We start from the raw sequence: 13,845 nt of genomic DNA, 5'->3' as shown, positions 1-13,845 counted from the left end.
TAATCCAAGATTTTGGGGCTTTCTTCTGAGGTAAAAATTATTATTATTATTATTTTGAGATAGAGTCTTGCTCTGTTGTCTAGGCTGGAGTGCAGTGGCGCAATCTCGGCTCACTGCAACCTCCACCTCCCGGGTACAAGCAATTCTCCTGCTTCAGCCTCCCAAGTAGCTGGGATTACAGGCGCCCACCACCATGCCCAGCTAATTTTTGTATTTTTAGTAGAGACGGGGTTTCACCATGTTGCCCGGGCTGGTCTTGAACTCCTGACCTCATGATCCACCCACCTTGGCCTCCTAAAGTGCCAGGATTACAGGTGTGAGCCACTGTGCCTGGTTGGTAAATTTTTTTTCTTGTATTCTGAATATAGGAATTCAATCAGAGATGTTAAAACAAAGAAAGATGGTACTCTCTGGCATGTTTCAATCTTATTCTATTGCATGAGTGCCTGCTAGAAATAATTACAAGCCATTCATGAAATCAAGGTTGGTTGGGAATATTGGACTCCTATATACTGTAAATGGTATCTTTGCCCCTCTGCAGTCCCAAACTAATATTAGAAGTAAGGTGTTTTAATATCTAAAAGAATGTTTCCAAATTAGTGTGGCGAAGCTAATAATACATCGTGATCATGGCACATGCTGGTTTGCTGTGAATGACAGCTGAGGGGATGTCAGCAAGCAGTATTAAGCAAATTTGATGCTGGTGATAGAACACGATTGTACCAACAACAGCTGTGTCAGCTTACAAGAGAGTAGGGCAGAAGCGCTGGGTAACTGTTGAAAAGGAGAAAGAAATTGTGCAAACTGAAAAGTCTCAGAAGCACATAGATGGCTTGGTAAGTTGGTTAGTGCTGTCAAATATTATCAAGACCACCCTTGTATTCAAGGTAACAAGATGCATAGACTTTTTTTTTTTTTAAAGTAAAGGCAATGACCTAAGCAAATCCAGGGGAAAATCTGTAGCTCCTGTAACACAGCCTCCTATTGAAGAATTCAGTGCCGATTAGGACCTGTCTCATCCAAAGGTTTATCACTAGAATTACCAGAAGACTGAGTAGCATGTATACCTTTATTCTAATCTCCTGAAAAAATTTAGAAGGCTATGCTTAAGAAAATGTTGGTAGTAGATTTAATAATAAATCAATACACTCAAGTTTAGGCCCATATAGATTCCCAACTAGTGATCAGTTCCTTGCTTCTTAGAGTAACTGAGCAAATATATGATAAAAAGCAATGTATAAAATTCTATCCAAGAACAAATTTGTGATGTTCAAAAACAATCCTTTGTTATATTGACAATATAGATTTAAATATAGCTTTATATAATAAGTTTGTCAAGGTAAAGTCAGAAAGGATGTGAACTGAGAGGACTGCAGAAGTTTCTGTTAAGGAAAAAAATCCAACTTCCTTTAGTTGATATACCCAAAGATAAGTGTATTCAAAATGCAATTCATTTTTTTTCAGAACAGAGTTGACTTCTTTGTGGAAACTATTTTTGGATAAAAAGAGAGCCTATATACCCAGGGGGAAAAAAACCTCTCAACATTTTTTAGTTACATGAAGAATTACATGAGGCACCTAGCATGTTCAGTTTGTCAGTAACTCAATTAGTCTTTTGACAACTGACTTGCATCCCCCCATCCCCCTTGCCCCATATGGCTCTGTTTTGAAAAGAATTAGAGTCATGCATCATTTAATAACACAAATACATTCTGAGAAATGTGTCATTAGGCAATTTCATCATTGTGTGAATATCAGAGTGTACTTACACAAACCTAGATGGTGTAGGTAGCCTACTACACACCTAGGCTATATGGAATCCCTGTTGCTCCTAGGTTACAAACTTGTGCATGTTACTGTATTGAACACTGTAGGCTATTATAACATCATGGCGAGTATTTGTGTATCTAAACATAGAAAAGCACACTAAAGATACCATATTATTAATATAATCTTTTGGGACCAATGTCAAATATGTGGTTCATTGTTGACTAAAACATCATTATGTGTCATATAACTGTATCTCATTTTCTAGTCATTCTCTTACTCATCTGCAGTTTTCAATTATTTGAAGAAAACATCTTAAATATGTTACAAATGTGCAGAAATAGTTCTTTTTCCCATTCTTATAGTTTTGCTTTTACGTAACTCATTGGGAGTCAAAATTAAATGTTAAACTAGGAGTCAGAATGAAAGATACCTAGTTTCACAATCATCTCAACTGAACAAAAGTTTAAATTTAAAAAAAGAAAAAACATATTAACAAGAATATACTATGGTTGTCCTCCAGGGACCCAATCCCAGCAAAGAATTGTGTATCTCTTTCTAAGGAATTCTGTGAAGCAGATTTGTTCGGGCCAGTGACCTGAGGCAATAGAATGAGCCCTGTCTCTGGAAACCTGAATTCTAATCTTGATTCTTCGACTAACTTGCCTGGGTTTTAAGATTTTTAGGTAATTTATCCTCTCAGCATCAGTTTTCTTACCAAAATGAATGCAAAGGCTATCCTGATTTCTAAGGCATCTTCTGGTATGCCAAAGTATTGGTATGCTTAAGATTAGAGGCTTTATTTGGATGAAATCAGTATTTAACTTTTCCCAAATTTGTCAGTGTTCTCACTGGGTTCACACTGAGGGCTTTACTCTTTTTTCCTTCATAGAGATACTAGATCCCCTTCTTTCTTTGGCCAAGTCCAGCGGAATTTTTTCTTAACTCTCTTCCTAAGACTTGTTTACCTCATTCCTTTCCCCTTTCATGATGTTTCCTTCACTTTATTTTCCCTTTGAAATATTTTAGAACCCATTTTTCTCATATTTCATCCCTGTGAATGCTACTATATCTAAAGAAGTATTTTATTATTTTTATATAAAAGAAACTTTCAGCAGCTCTATTTCTGCTTTACTCATTTCAACTCCTCTTACTTGGCCCTGCACTAGAGTGCATTCAATGCTTAAATGCATTTTTGGTTACTACAGTGTGTTATAATCCAGCCTTTTTTCATTGCCTTTAAAAAAAAATCCACATGAATCTAGGAAGTTATTGGTATCATAAATCTTTAAAACTGTAGTTTTAAAAGCACAAAATGAACTGAAACAGTGTTCATACCTAGAATTAAATAAGTATTTGAAGGCCTCTTCTTCCTCACTTAAATTTTTTTCCACTGATTCAGATTGGGAAAAACCATTATGTAATTTAGATCAAAATGCTGCCATCAAGCAGGGTTACCAGCAGTAGATCAATAAATACTATTTCAAACTGTTAGGTAAGTATGCATGTAGTCTGGAGGGATTTCACGAACGTGATAGCTGTGGGCATCTGAGGTCTTCTAGCCATAAGAACTCAAGAAATTTTTGTTTGATGAAAAAATCCCCAAATAAAGGAGTAAGTTAAGTTCTCATTGATCATTCCTACTTGTGGGCCAGAAGAGCTGATTATTACCAAACACAGTCATTGGGAATATCCTCATGCTTTCTCAAGTCCTTCTGTCTTCATTTCCAGTTACCTATTAGCTTTCACAGGGAAATTTGCAGGATGAGGTCTAGCATAGGGTGGAAAGCAGGCAATTCAAAGGCCACCCAGTTCCGAAGAAGGACTTCAGTCCAATGTTGGACTGTTTTCCTGAGTTATCTTTTGGTATTCCAAATATGGTGATTTATAAAAATCTTCCATTCAAATGCTATTAAAATTGAAAATTTAAACTACCGCTGAGAAATATAGTTACCAAGTTCAGTGTTATTTTCACAGTATTTAATGGGTTTACTATATAAAAACATCAGTTACACTTCAGGCTTCATAATATTTTTCAAATTTCCACTTTTGATATGGCTTCACTGGGTCACAGGCAGCTACTTTCAGGATCTTTTGAGAAAAATTTCCTTCCAAGCACAATAATTGCTGATTGTTTTCAAAAACAATGTGATTCACCTGGAGAGAAAGAAGAGCTGGGAATGAGCCACAGGCTGAATTTGATAACTGCAATAGGAAGAAATGAAAACCAATTTAAAAAAATGGACAGGCAGTTATATTTTTGATTTTTAAGAATTCTTCTGAACTAAATTATTAACATAAACACAGACTTTGAAAAGTATTAAATTTGTCTCTGTCTCAGACTAAGTAATCATCCTCCACCAAGCTATAAGACTTTTAAGTCCTCAGAAGGCAAAAGAAAAATTTTTTGATGATATGGCTGAGAACTATACTCTTTAAAGAGAAAACATTACAGGTGACATTTATTGGATTTGATAGATGATAACTACTTCATTGATGGTAAAGAAAGAATACATACCGTAACAAAAAGTTAATTAATTTTTAAAGTAGGTGTCTTTGTGAGTTTGGATTACAAAATTCTGGAAGTGATGTATTTTATTTTTGAGCTCCTTACCATAATCTCTGACAATTCTTAACAACTGATGTCCAAAATCCACATTAGGAAAAAGTCAACAGCATTAAAGAAAGTTATATTATTGCTTAATATTTAGTGAATATCCTAGAAATGGTAGATAAATTAGATAGACCTTACTAATGGCTTATACATTTTTTCATCTATAAATTTTCTTAATTACTTATGACTATGACAAAGACAATCTTAATTACACATGTTGTTTTTAAACTTTAAAAAGTTATCAAAAAGGGGTGACTTTCATAATAATTTATTTTAAAGATTGCTCCTACAAAAGTATTGTCACCCTTGCAGGATTTTGGAAATACGATGCTTGAGTATTGTCAAGGATTTGTAAGGAAGTCTCATTTTACACTTCTCTTGTTGTTTAAGACTTACATATAATGGGGGACCTAGTAGCAATAGCATGAAAACTACTGAAAAACTGAAAAAAGAAGAAAGCTGATCACCAAGCTACTCATCTCCAGGACATTTGGTAACATCAAAAGGGAAACCCAAGACAGAAGGCAGCTGTGTAAAATGTTCCAAAGTCCTAGGTACAAACAAGGTAGGGAAAAGGCTTTCTAATTTTTGCTATCTTAACTAAATTACCTCCTTTACCAAATCAGCTTACCGCTTAAGAGAAACTGCTATGCTTGAACTCTTTCCCAAGATTCAATTCTGGAGATGAAGAATGTGTTTTAGTTCTCGTCCTTATTCATATTCTCTCTCTCTCACTCTCTCTCTCTCTCCTTACCACATCCCCCCCTTTCTCCTTCCCTCCCTCCTGACTTTGGCACAGGGAGAAGGTAAGATGTAAGTTATTCACTACACTGCATGTTTATGGATTTCCTAACACTATGCAAAATAAAATTAGCGGCATATATGCTAATAATTCCTAATCTTTCTGAATAACTCAATAATAACCATTATTACTAAAGAGAAAAAGCTGTTCAGAAAGAATTGAAATACAACAGAGAAGATCTAATGGGAGAAATGTTGGAGAATACATTACTCAGGCCCCAGTTTTGGCTCTGAGCAGGAAGAAAAATGTTGAGAAGAGAATAGTCACTGGCTGTGTTGTTAAAAGGAATGGAGGCACCTAAAGGAAGCAAAGGTGCTTACTTTGGGGATAGCCCTGGACAAACTGAGAGTCTCCAAATACCCAAGTATTTACTGTAGACAGTAGATTTGGTGGCTACCTGCTGGAGAGATGGTAGAAAATTTAAGAAGGCAATTCTGAGACTATTCTCGCCAATCCCAAGCTCCTACACCAAGGCTTATGACTCCGTATTCTGTTAAAATGTAATTGGGACAAATAGAGAGGACTTTGAGAATGAATACAGTAGACCAGGAATGTTCTGGTAAATGGAACAACTGGACCTTCAGAAAAGTATCCCTGATCCAGTAACATCTTCCAATTTCTGTGGTATAAATACTCCCAATATGGCCAGTTTCAAGCTACCAATGTGGTATGATGAAATGCAAAGCTGGCAAGGGTGTGCACAAGTGGCTCCAGCGAGCTGGTGAGAGTTGGCTCCAGCAGACCCTTAGAAGCCCCGGTTTCTGGGTACCACAGGGGATGGCAAAAGTCTCCTATGGAAAGGGGGCAGAATGAGGAACCAGATTCACTCTAAAGTGCAGGACTTGTAGGAGACATGCTGCTTCCTGTGTTGCCCATATCCTCTCCTTATAAGCATTACTGATGACCAGTGGGGACCAGTTCTAGCCTTTAAGCCTGACTTTCGGTGTTGTTGATTGACTGAAGCAAATGATAGCAATGCAACTAGAAGAACTTGGTGATTTCTATTTAAAATAACTCATTTGAAATAAATTTTGAAAAAGAAAAAAAAAGGACTTGTCAACTTTCGAAAGATATCCATGCATCTCTGTGAGTGAACTTTTACATAATCCCATGGTCACAAACACACAAAACTTCTGATTGAGGAAGCTGACAATGAGAATTTTATGTCCTATTTGATCAAAAGTCAAATTTGTGGTAAAGAAGAGGTACCAATCTTTTGCTTACCAGTTCTGGATGAAAGACTAATGTTGATTTATGCAGCCATTTTAGCCCTTTGTTTCTGTTATCACAAGGGTGCAGCCTTACGGCTCCTTTATCAGGGTTGGGGGCTATACACCATTCTCCACATTTAATAAGTCTTAACCAGGTGTAATTAAATTGTTGAAGCTGTGGGGGAAATGAATAAAGAGGTCACTTCAGGCAGCAAACACAGGCAGGGGCTTTGTCAAACATTTTTGTTAGCAACAGTTAAGAATATAGGAACTATGATCTGACATTTTATATTCAAGTCCTGGTATTATCATTTGTAATTCTGATAGTATGGGCATATTATTTACCCTGTCTAATCTTATTTTTCTAATTTTTAAGTTGGATAGCGATTGTATCTATCTCAGAGGGTTGGGGTAATGACTGTCAAGTGTTTAGCACACAATAAGCCTTCAATAAATGTTAGTTACAATAATAAAAATTATTCAGTGCAATTAATTCTGTCTGCATATGGATGTCATTTCAGTGTTCTGAATCCCGACAAGCCTGGTGCTTAAAGGATTGGAATGTTCAGTCTACCACATGATTAAGGTTCTAAGCCACGGGTGGCTACAGGGAGATACCAGTCACAGCCCTAAATTTCTTGGGTGGAGATTTTATGCTTCCTTGTATAAAACCATTATAAAGGCTTTGTCTGATTGTAGGAAAGGTGGAAGTCCTTCTTTGCTACTAGCATGAGGAATCATCAGGTTGCTACCAGGTTGGCATCCCCCAGTTCATAGAAACTGCTCTTGGAGAAATTGCCAGTGTCTAAAATAAATACCAATTCAGGTAATGAAACCATGTTTTTAATTCTGAAACATTTTTCTTCAGTTGTTTACAACCTACTATTGTCTACCTGGTCAATTTACTCTAATGCTCTGGGTCTGTGGGAAATTTATTGTTTTGTACTAATATAAACATATTTGAAAAAAATAGGCTTCTGGTAAAATCTATCTAAATGCCTTTACCTAATGAATCATTTGTATTGTAAGTGAAGTTTAACTTTGATTAACAGGTTAGATCAAAGTCATTGTGTTGGACCTTGCCATTGGAAGGGTGGTCCTTGGACCAACATCCGCATCAGCTGGGAGCTACTTAGAAGTGCGGAGTCTCAGCCACATCACCGACCTACTGATTCAGAATCTGCAGTGTAACAAACTCCCCAGGTGATTCACGTGAACATTAACATGTAGGAAGCATGGAAGTATGGCATAATATAAGGAAGTTATGTGCTACTAAGAGAAGCTAGATATTACCTTGAAAAAATACGTTTCAACTGCTTTAAAGGTTAATAACTAAGGAGACTTTTTAGGTAAGGTAAGGGATAGAGCTTGATGATTCAATCTAAGGGTCTTATTCTTTTTGAGCCTTTTTGGATGAATGTTGTAGTCACTGGCTTGGTATTAAGCCTCATTAATTCTGCTGAAAATGAGTTAACTTCCTCCACATTTCTTTACTTTTTATTACCCAAGCAAACCACAAGAGGCAGAAGCTAAAAATGAGCAACAAAGTCTAAAAGGGAGCTGGGGCTTTGTGGAAGTCGAAGGCTGCATAATTTATACTTTTGCCTCTCAGCATCCAATTGAGAAAGACTCAATGGTCATCAAGAATAGCATTTGGGTTTTCAGATAAAATGCTGGTTACTCTGGCACAAAAACTCCCTGCTATGATGATTCCTAAAAAAAAAAAAAATGCATTATTTAATACTTTCCTTTCATATAATGTGAAATAATTGTGGTTTTGTTTTTACAATTTATGACTTTATTTCCTCTTTGTTAGTAAGTGAAAGTTATTTCTTTTAATGAGTTTTAACACTTCTTCACTTCCCTTTGACTCCTTTCTTTCCTAATTAAAAAAGAGTGGCCTTGGCTTCAGGTTTACAATTCACAGCTAAATATAGCAACAGAGATACCTTTTCTTCTAGTAGTAGCTCTGAGTTAAGAGGTAGAGATGGGACGCACCAAAAAATATAAACAGTATCTTGAAGTCAAAGCAAAGATGTAAGACTTAACAAGCCTAGATTACCATTGCAAAATAATCTCTGTACCAAAGAACAATCTGCAATTTTGGGAACTGATTTCTATTCATGAATCCATTTTCCTCTGAGTCCTATTTGCCACTCAAACCAATAACTGTTTCCACAAACACAGAACTGTTAAGGAATGTATGTTAGAGAGGGAAGTGTAATCACTCAGAGCTCACCTCCAGCACTGTGGAAGGAGTCTCTATTCCCTGCTTCCTGGCCCGACTCCCTCTACTAACCATTGCGCTCTGAGTTTCGGGAGTTTTCCTATAGGAGTTTCTACCATGGATCATGGATTTGGTTATTTCCATTACTCCCTTAAAATGCGGGAAAATGAGGGGAAAGAAGAATGGAATCAGACAGTAAGACTGCTTCCTTAGAATGATTATTTAGAAATATGTTGTCTCTTTAGTATCTTTATCTATGTTATGCATTTTTTACATTTTTATCTTTATTATTATTACAGCAAACATTTACAGAGCAGTAAGCATTAGGTATTGTTCTACATGCTTCATATGTATTACCTAACTCCAGCCTCACACCAGTTCTAAAAGTAGGCGTGATTATCACTACCATTTACCCAAAGGTTAAGGAATCTGCAGACGTTAACACGCTTTTGCAAATGATGGTGCCAGGACTGGATTCATTCTGGACCCAGTGAGTTGACTGCAGGACCCACACCTTTATTCCCTTAGTCACTGTCTTTGTGTTTAGTGGTGGACTCTCTTTTTACAAAGAAATTTAGAAAATTATTTTTCTGTTGGGCAAAGATGAATTTCTCAGTTGAGCAATGAATGTGTCATACCCTGCACCTATCAGCTACCATGAGATAGAAAACAGTTTAGCATACCTCTTTGCTCCCATCGCAGTCTTCCAGAATGACTGTAGTGTTTTCAATGGAAATGCATTTACCCAAAGCCACATTAATAAGCTAAGAAGCAAAATACAAAACAGGAATTACAAAATATTTTAAAGTAGAACAAGACATTCAGACACATTTAGAAAATACAGAATATAAAACTATAATAAGGTTAAAAGATAGTTAATAGCTTAGCATTACTTAGCACTATCCAGTTTTATTGGTTGCTATCTCTAACAGAGACATAATGTAATCTTGTAATGGTACAGCTTCAATCTGTTAATTTTGGCCTGTGATCAGCCATAGAGCCAACACACAGAAGCTTTTAATTAACCCTTGCCTGGAATGCTAAATAACAAATGAGCAAAGGTGGCAAGAAAAGTAATTATTTTCTTGTCTTAAGTTTATCTAATGCATATACTAAAAGTCAATGCACCTATAAGAGTTATGATCTATGTTCCCTGACTGACCCCTTCAAGCCTTTTGACTGCTTAAGCACTGAATCATAGATAAATTGAGTCCTTCAAAGAACAGCAGATTCCAGCTGATTCCCTGTCAGAATCTTCTTAATGACTCAAGCAAGCTACAATTCATTATAGGAAAGTCACGAAAGCTAATACAGAGCCAAGCATAAAGGCACTTTCTGGCAGGCCCCCAGGATTTTAATGGATTTACAGGGTCAAATATGGAGGTAGCTTTCTTTAAGTCACCATTTAATGCAGAAAAATGTTGATTTCCTTTCCCCCTTTGACATCCTGGGCAGGGCTAACAAGATGATGGGTTAACAGTGCAACTTAGGGTTTTCAGCTTTCTAGAACAGCTGTGCAGAGCCGAATCTATATGACACGTCCTGGGAGAGCCTCCTGAGCTGGGAGGAGCTGAAGTCTTTGTTGACAGGGACACTATTTGTGTCCTTCCTGTTCTATGATGCCTAACAAAGAGCTCTAACTCAGGGTGCTGCACTGATGCAGACTGGATGCTCACAGAATTGCCAGACTTCATAAAAGGGGGCTCAGTACATTGGTCCTCAATTTTACATGCTTAGCTTAGTGAACAAGAAAGTAAGGGACATCTTCAGGGATCAGAATATGCGGAAAAAATTAAAGGCTACAGGGAAACTTGCAAAGGTTGGCAAGAAAGACTTGTTCCCTCATATGGATGGAAGAAAAACAGAGGCATGGGTAAACCAAAAGGCTGGAATTCAGGTCTTCCACATAACAGCGGAAAAACAGATCTTCAATTGAATGCTGCACTGAGAAAAACAATTTGCCCGTTAGCAAAGGGAGAAAACAAGGAAGCTGGATTCTCCCTGAGAATCTGAAACTTTACACCAGGCTTCATTTGGATTTGAGATGAATATTTACACCACCTGCCTTGGATAGGAACCATCACAGACTTTCAAGGCATAGAAACAAACATTAAAAATAGTATCAGGTTGTTAATTACTTCTGAGGTGCCTGGCACAGGCAGAAACAAAGCAACTATGGAAGGATGGAATCTCTATCAAAAATCCTCAGAGAAAGCTCTATTAGCAATTTAAAATGACAAATATGGGAGGAGACAGCTCACTGTTAGTAAATGTGGGCATCACAAGGCACAGAAGGATTCAATGCCCCCTCAGTCCCACCCCCGAACTTCAGAGAGGAAGGTGAATAGAAAGTCATGAAGGTAGAATAATCTCGGGGCTTAAAGGAAGGAAAGCATGCTGCAATTGCTCTCTGTACTGAAGCAGAGATAAATATTATGTAAGCTCCTGTATTTGTGGATCATGCAGAAATATTCTATCTTCAAACAAATTTGGAAAATTCTGGTTTCCACAGAGCCGAACAGGTGGTTCTACTCCAGAACTTCTCAAAATCTTCAGGGTGTTAATGTTCAGCTTGCTGTCAGAATGTTGTACAAATGTTTCTCAAATGTGCTTGACCATGGAACCCTGAGACAGCGCAAGTAACATTGGTCAGGACAGTGTTTGGGAACCCCCTGTTTAACTATTTGTGTCTATTTTGTATAATCCTTCCAAGAACCGAAAAGCATTGGAAGGAAAGATAAAACTTTTCTGTCCCTTACATGTCCCTCCCTCATTTGACCTGAAGATTTTTTTTTCCTTTTTCTTAGAAATTACTGAGGAAACTATTTAATTGAGGTTTTTGCCATGGAAGGTACTTTTACACCAACCTAATACTTTTCTTCATATAGACATCATCTCTGAAGTGCTTTGGAATTGTTATTCTTCATTTCATTATTAGTTGTTTTCAGAATTTTCCTTTTTATTTAAAAATAATTGATCCATGTTTTTACTGTAAACCATTTTAATCTTTAAAAAAATAGGCAGTGTATGAATTTTAAATTATCCATGTTGTATTATTTCATTTTCCAATTTAGGAAGTAGACATTCCGCACAATTTATGACAGAATTGTTAAACATTAGGCTATTTGCCAGCGATTTAATCCAGTGTAAAAATACATTATTGGTGAGATTCTTTTATTAGCTTCAAATGTTGTCGTTTCAATAAGAAAATATTTCTTCTTATTACAAAAAACCAAAACTTTCACTGGATTTAAATTTCTACATGTGGAGGTTGAAAAAAGGGAAACGGAGCTATAGACTGTTTGCCAGCAGTTTAATCCAGTGAAAAATACATTATTGGTGAGATTATTAGCTTCAAATATTGTTGGTTCGATAAGAAAATGTTTGTTCTTATTACAAAACACAAAACTTTCACTGGATCTAAATTCCGTAGTGGAGGTTGAAAGAAGGGAAACGAAGCAAGTAACAAAAAGAAGTTGTGGAGTTTATTTTCTTGGAACTTTCCAAGATTGTCTATCTAAAATAATGATCTACTTAATTTGTTGTAAATTACCTGGAGAAAGGTCCTAATTTTTTAAAAATGTTAATAACGCTCCCTGCTGGTTTGCTTCAGAAGGGAGCAAACTACATCTTCACTGAAATTTGTTTAAGGAAGGCAACAAAGGAAAATAGAAGGAATTTGTTAAAATCACTTTTTAAAATACTTGGTGCATTTTGATATAGTATAGCGGAGGCATCAGCAGAAGGCTGTTTCATTAGGAGAGCTCTCCAGAAATTTCATAGGAACTCACTCAGGTTAGCGCAACAGCGGAGCCCAAAGGTAGTTTTCTAGTGCCCTCTGGTGGTTAAAGCTTATTATTACTCTGACTGAGATTCTGCGTTGCTGGAATGGGAAATATTAGAATAGTGGAAATTCCTTTCTTTTTTTTTCTGCTCAGCGGTTGAAATTAAAAATTGTAAATTTATTTTACAGTTATATTTGACATGTTGTTATTTGAACAGTGTATATAAATCCAAATGTCTGATAAGTTACCAGGTTGAGCCACTTAAAGTAGCTGCCATTCTATTTGGACCCATAAAAATGGCAATTTTATAATACAGTGCGTTACCTAAAAACAGGTCACATATACTTATTTATCAGTTGAATTTTGTAAAAAACAGAACCATTTTTTAAGACTAGTTTCTTGTCTTTCATAGCTTTCCTGGATTTCCCGAATACTTTCAAGGGGGAATATTATAATAAGTTTTTGCTATCAGGAGATTTTCCAGACGGAAAGCATGGTATAATCCACTCTCTAGAAGAACTGAAAAAATTTGGCCTAAAAGGGCAGGATAACTAATGGTCACATTTTAAAAGAATTTCTTGGATGAAGAAAAAGGAAGCTGAAATAAAACAAAAACACTGGGGTTAGTTATAAGTCAAATTAAATTAGAAATAAAAGATTAGAAATAAGCATGACTGTCTAAGAACCCCAGCTGAAGGCTTGACTAATCATATCTAAACCCACGTGTCTTACCATCCTCTTCAAATGCAGCTTCACTCCTAGAAGGGGTTTGAAATGGCTTTTCCCCAGCTTCTCCTCTTTCTTGATGTTTTCTCAGCCTTGTACTCTGGCTACCTTATCTGGCTTAGCTTCTTCCCTTTGGATACCATCCTTCATGCCCTGGAATGTTACCTGCTATTCTCTGATATTTTCTGTTATTTTAAGTTCCTCTTTGAAATCTTTACAAACCCTAATTAAATCTTATCACCCCCTTGCTTAACTCTGCTCAATAACTTCCCACTGCTTTCAGAAGAAAGAAGGAAGCAAGGCAGGAAAGAAGGAAGGAAAGAAAGAAAATCCTTACTTTGCTTACAAGGGCCTGTGTGATCTGGCTCCTTCCTTCCTCTTCACCTTCATCTGGTGCCATTCTTCCCTCCTTCACACCCTGACAACATTCGTCTTCTTTCCAGTGCTTGGATGGAGAACACTCACCTGTCTTAGGGCTTTACGTGACCTTTACCCTCTGCCTAGCACTCTTCTTTAGAGCTTGGCTGACTGACACTTAGTGTTTTAGGCCTGAGTTACAAAGTCTCCTTCTCAGAGAGGATTTCTCAGCCACTCTAACTGAGGAGTCATCAATTGTGGCCTGTTCCCTAAATGAGAGCTATTATATTTTGTATTTACGCTTGACTTGCTTATTTGTTTATAATCTTTCTTCTCTACCCAAATTAAGCTCCACA

General features: G+C 36.8%; 1 protein-coding gene across 1 annotated transcript in view; it reads right to left on the bottom strand.

Annotated features, from left to right (window-relative positions):
* Positions 1-1,115: 1,115 nt before the first annotated feature.
* Positions 1,116-13,845, bottom strand: part of GALNT5 (polypeptide N-acetylgalactosaminyltransferase 5) — a 56,799-nt gene continuing 44,069 nt past the window's right edge. Inside the window, exons 8-10 of the mRNA XM_525944.8 lie at positions 9,305-9,385; positions 6,408-6,569; positions 1,116-3,924 (exon numbers count right to left, since the gene is read on the bottom strand). Coding sequence (XP_525944.2) covers positions 3,784-3,924; positions 6,408-6,569; positions 9,305-9,385 — 384 coding nt within the window. The 3' untranslated portion in view covers positions 1,116-3,783. The remainder of the gene's footprint in view (positions 3,925-6,407; positions 6,570-9,304; positions 9,386-13,845) is intronic.

Source organism: Pan troglodytes, chromosome 13 (genome assembly GCF_028858775.2).
Source record: "Pan troglodytes isolate AG18354 chromosome 13, NHGRI_mPanTro3-v2.0_pri, whole genome shotgun sequence".
Lineage (NCBI taxonomy): Eukaryota > Metazoa > Chordata > Mammalia > Primates > Hominidae > Pan > Pan troglodytes.
This window is presented reverse-complemented; position numbering and strand designations above follow the sequence as displayed.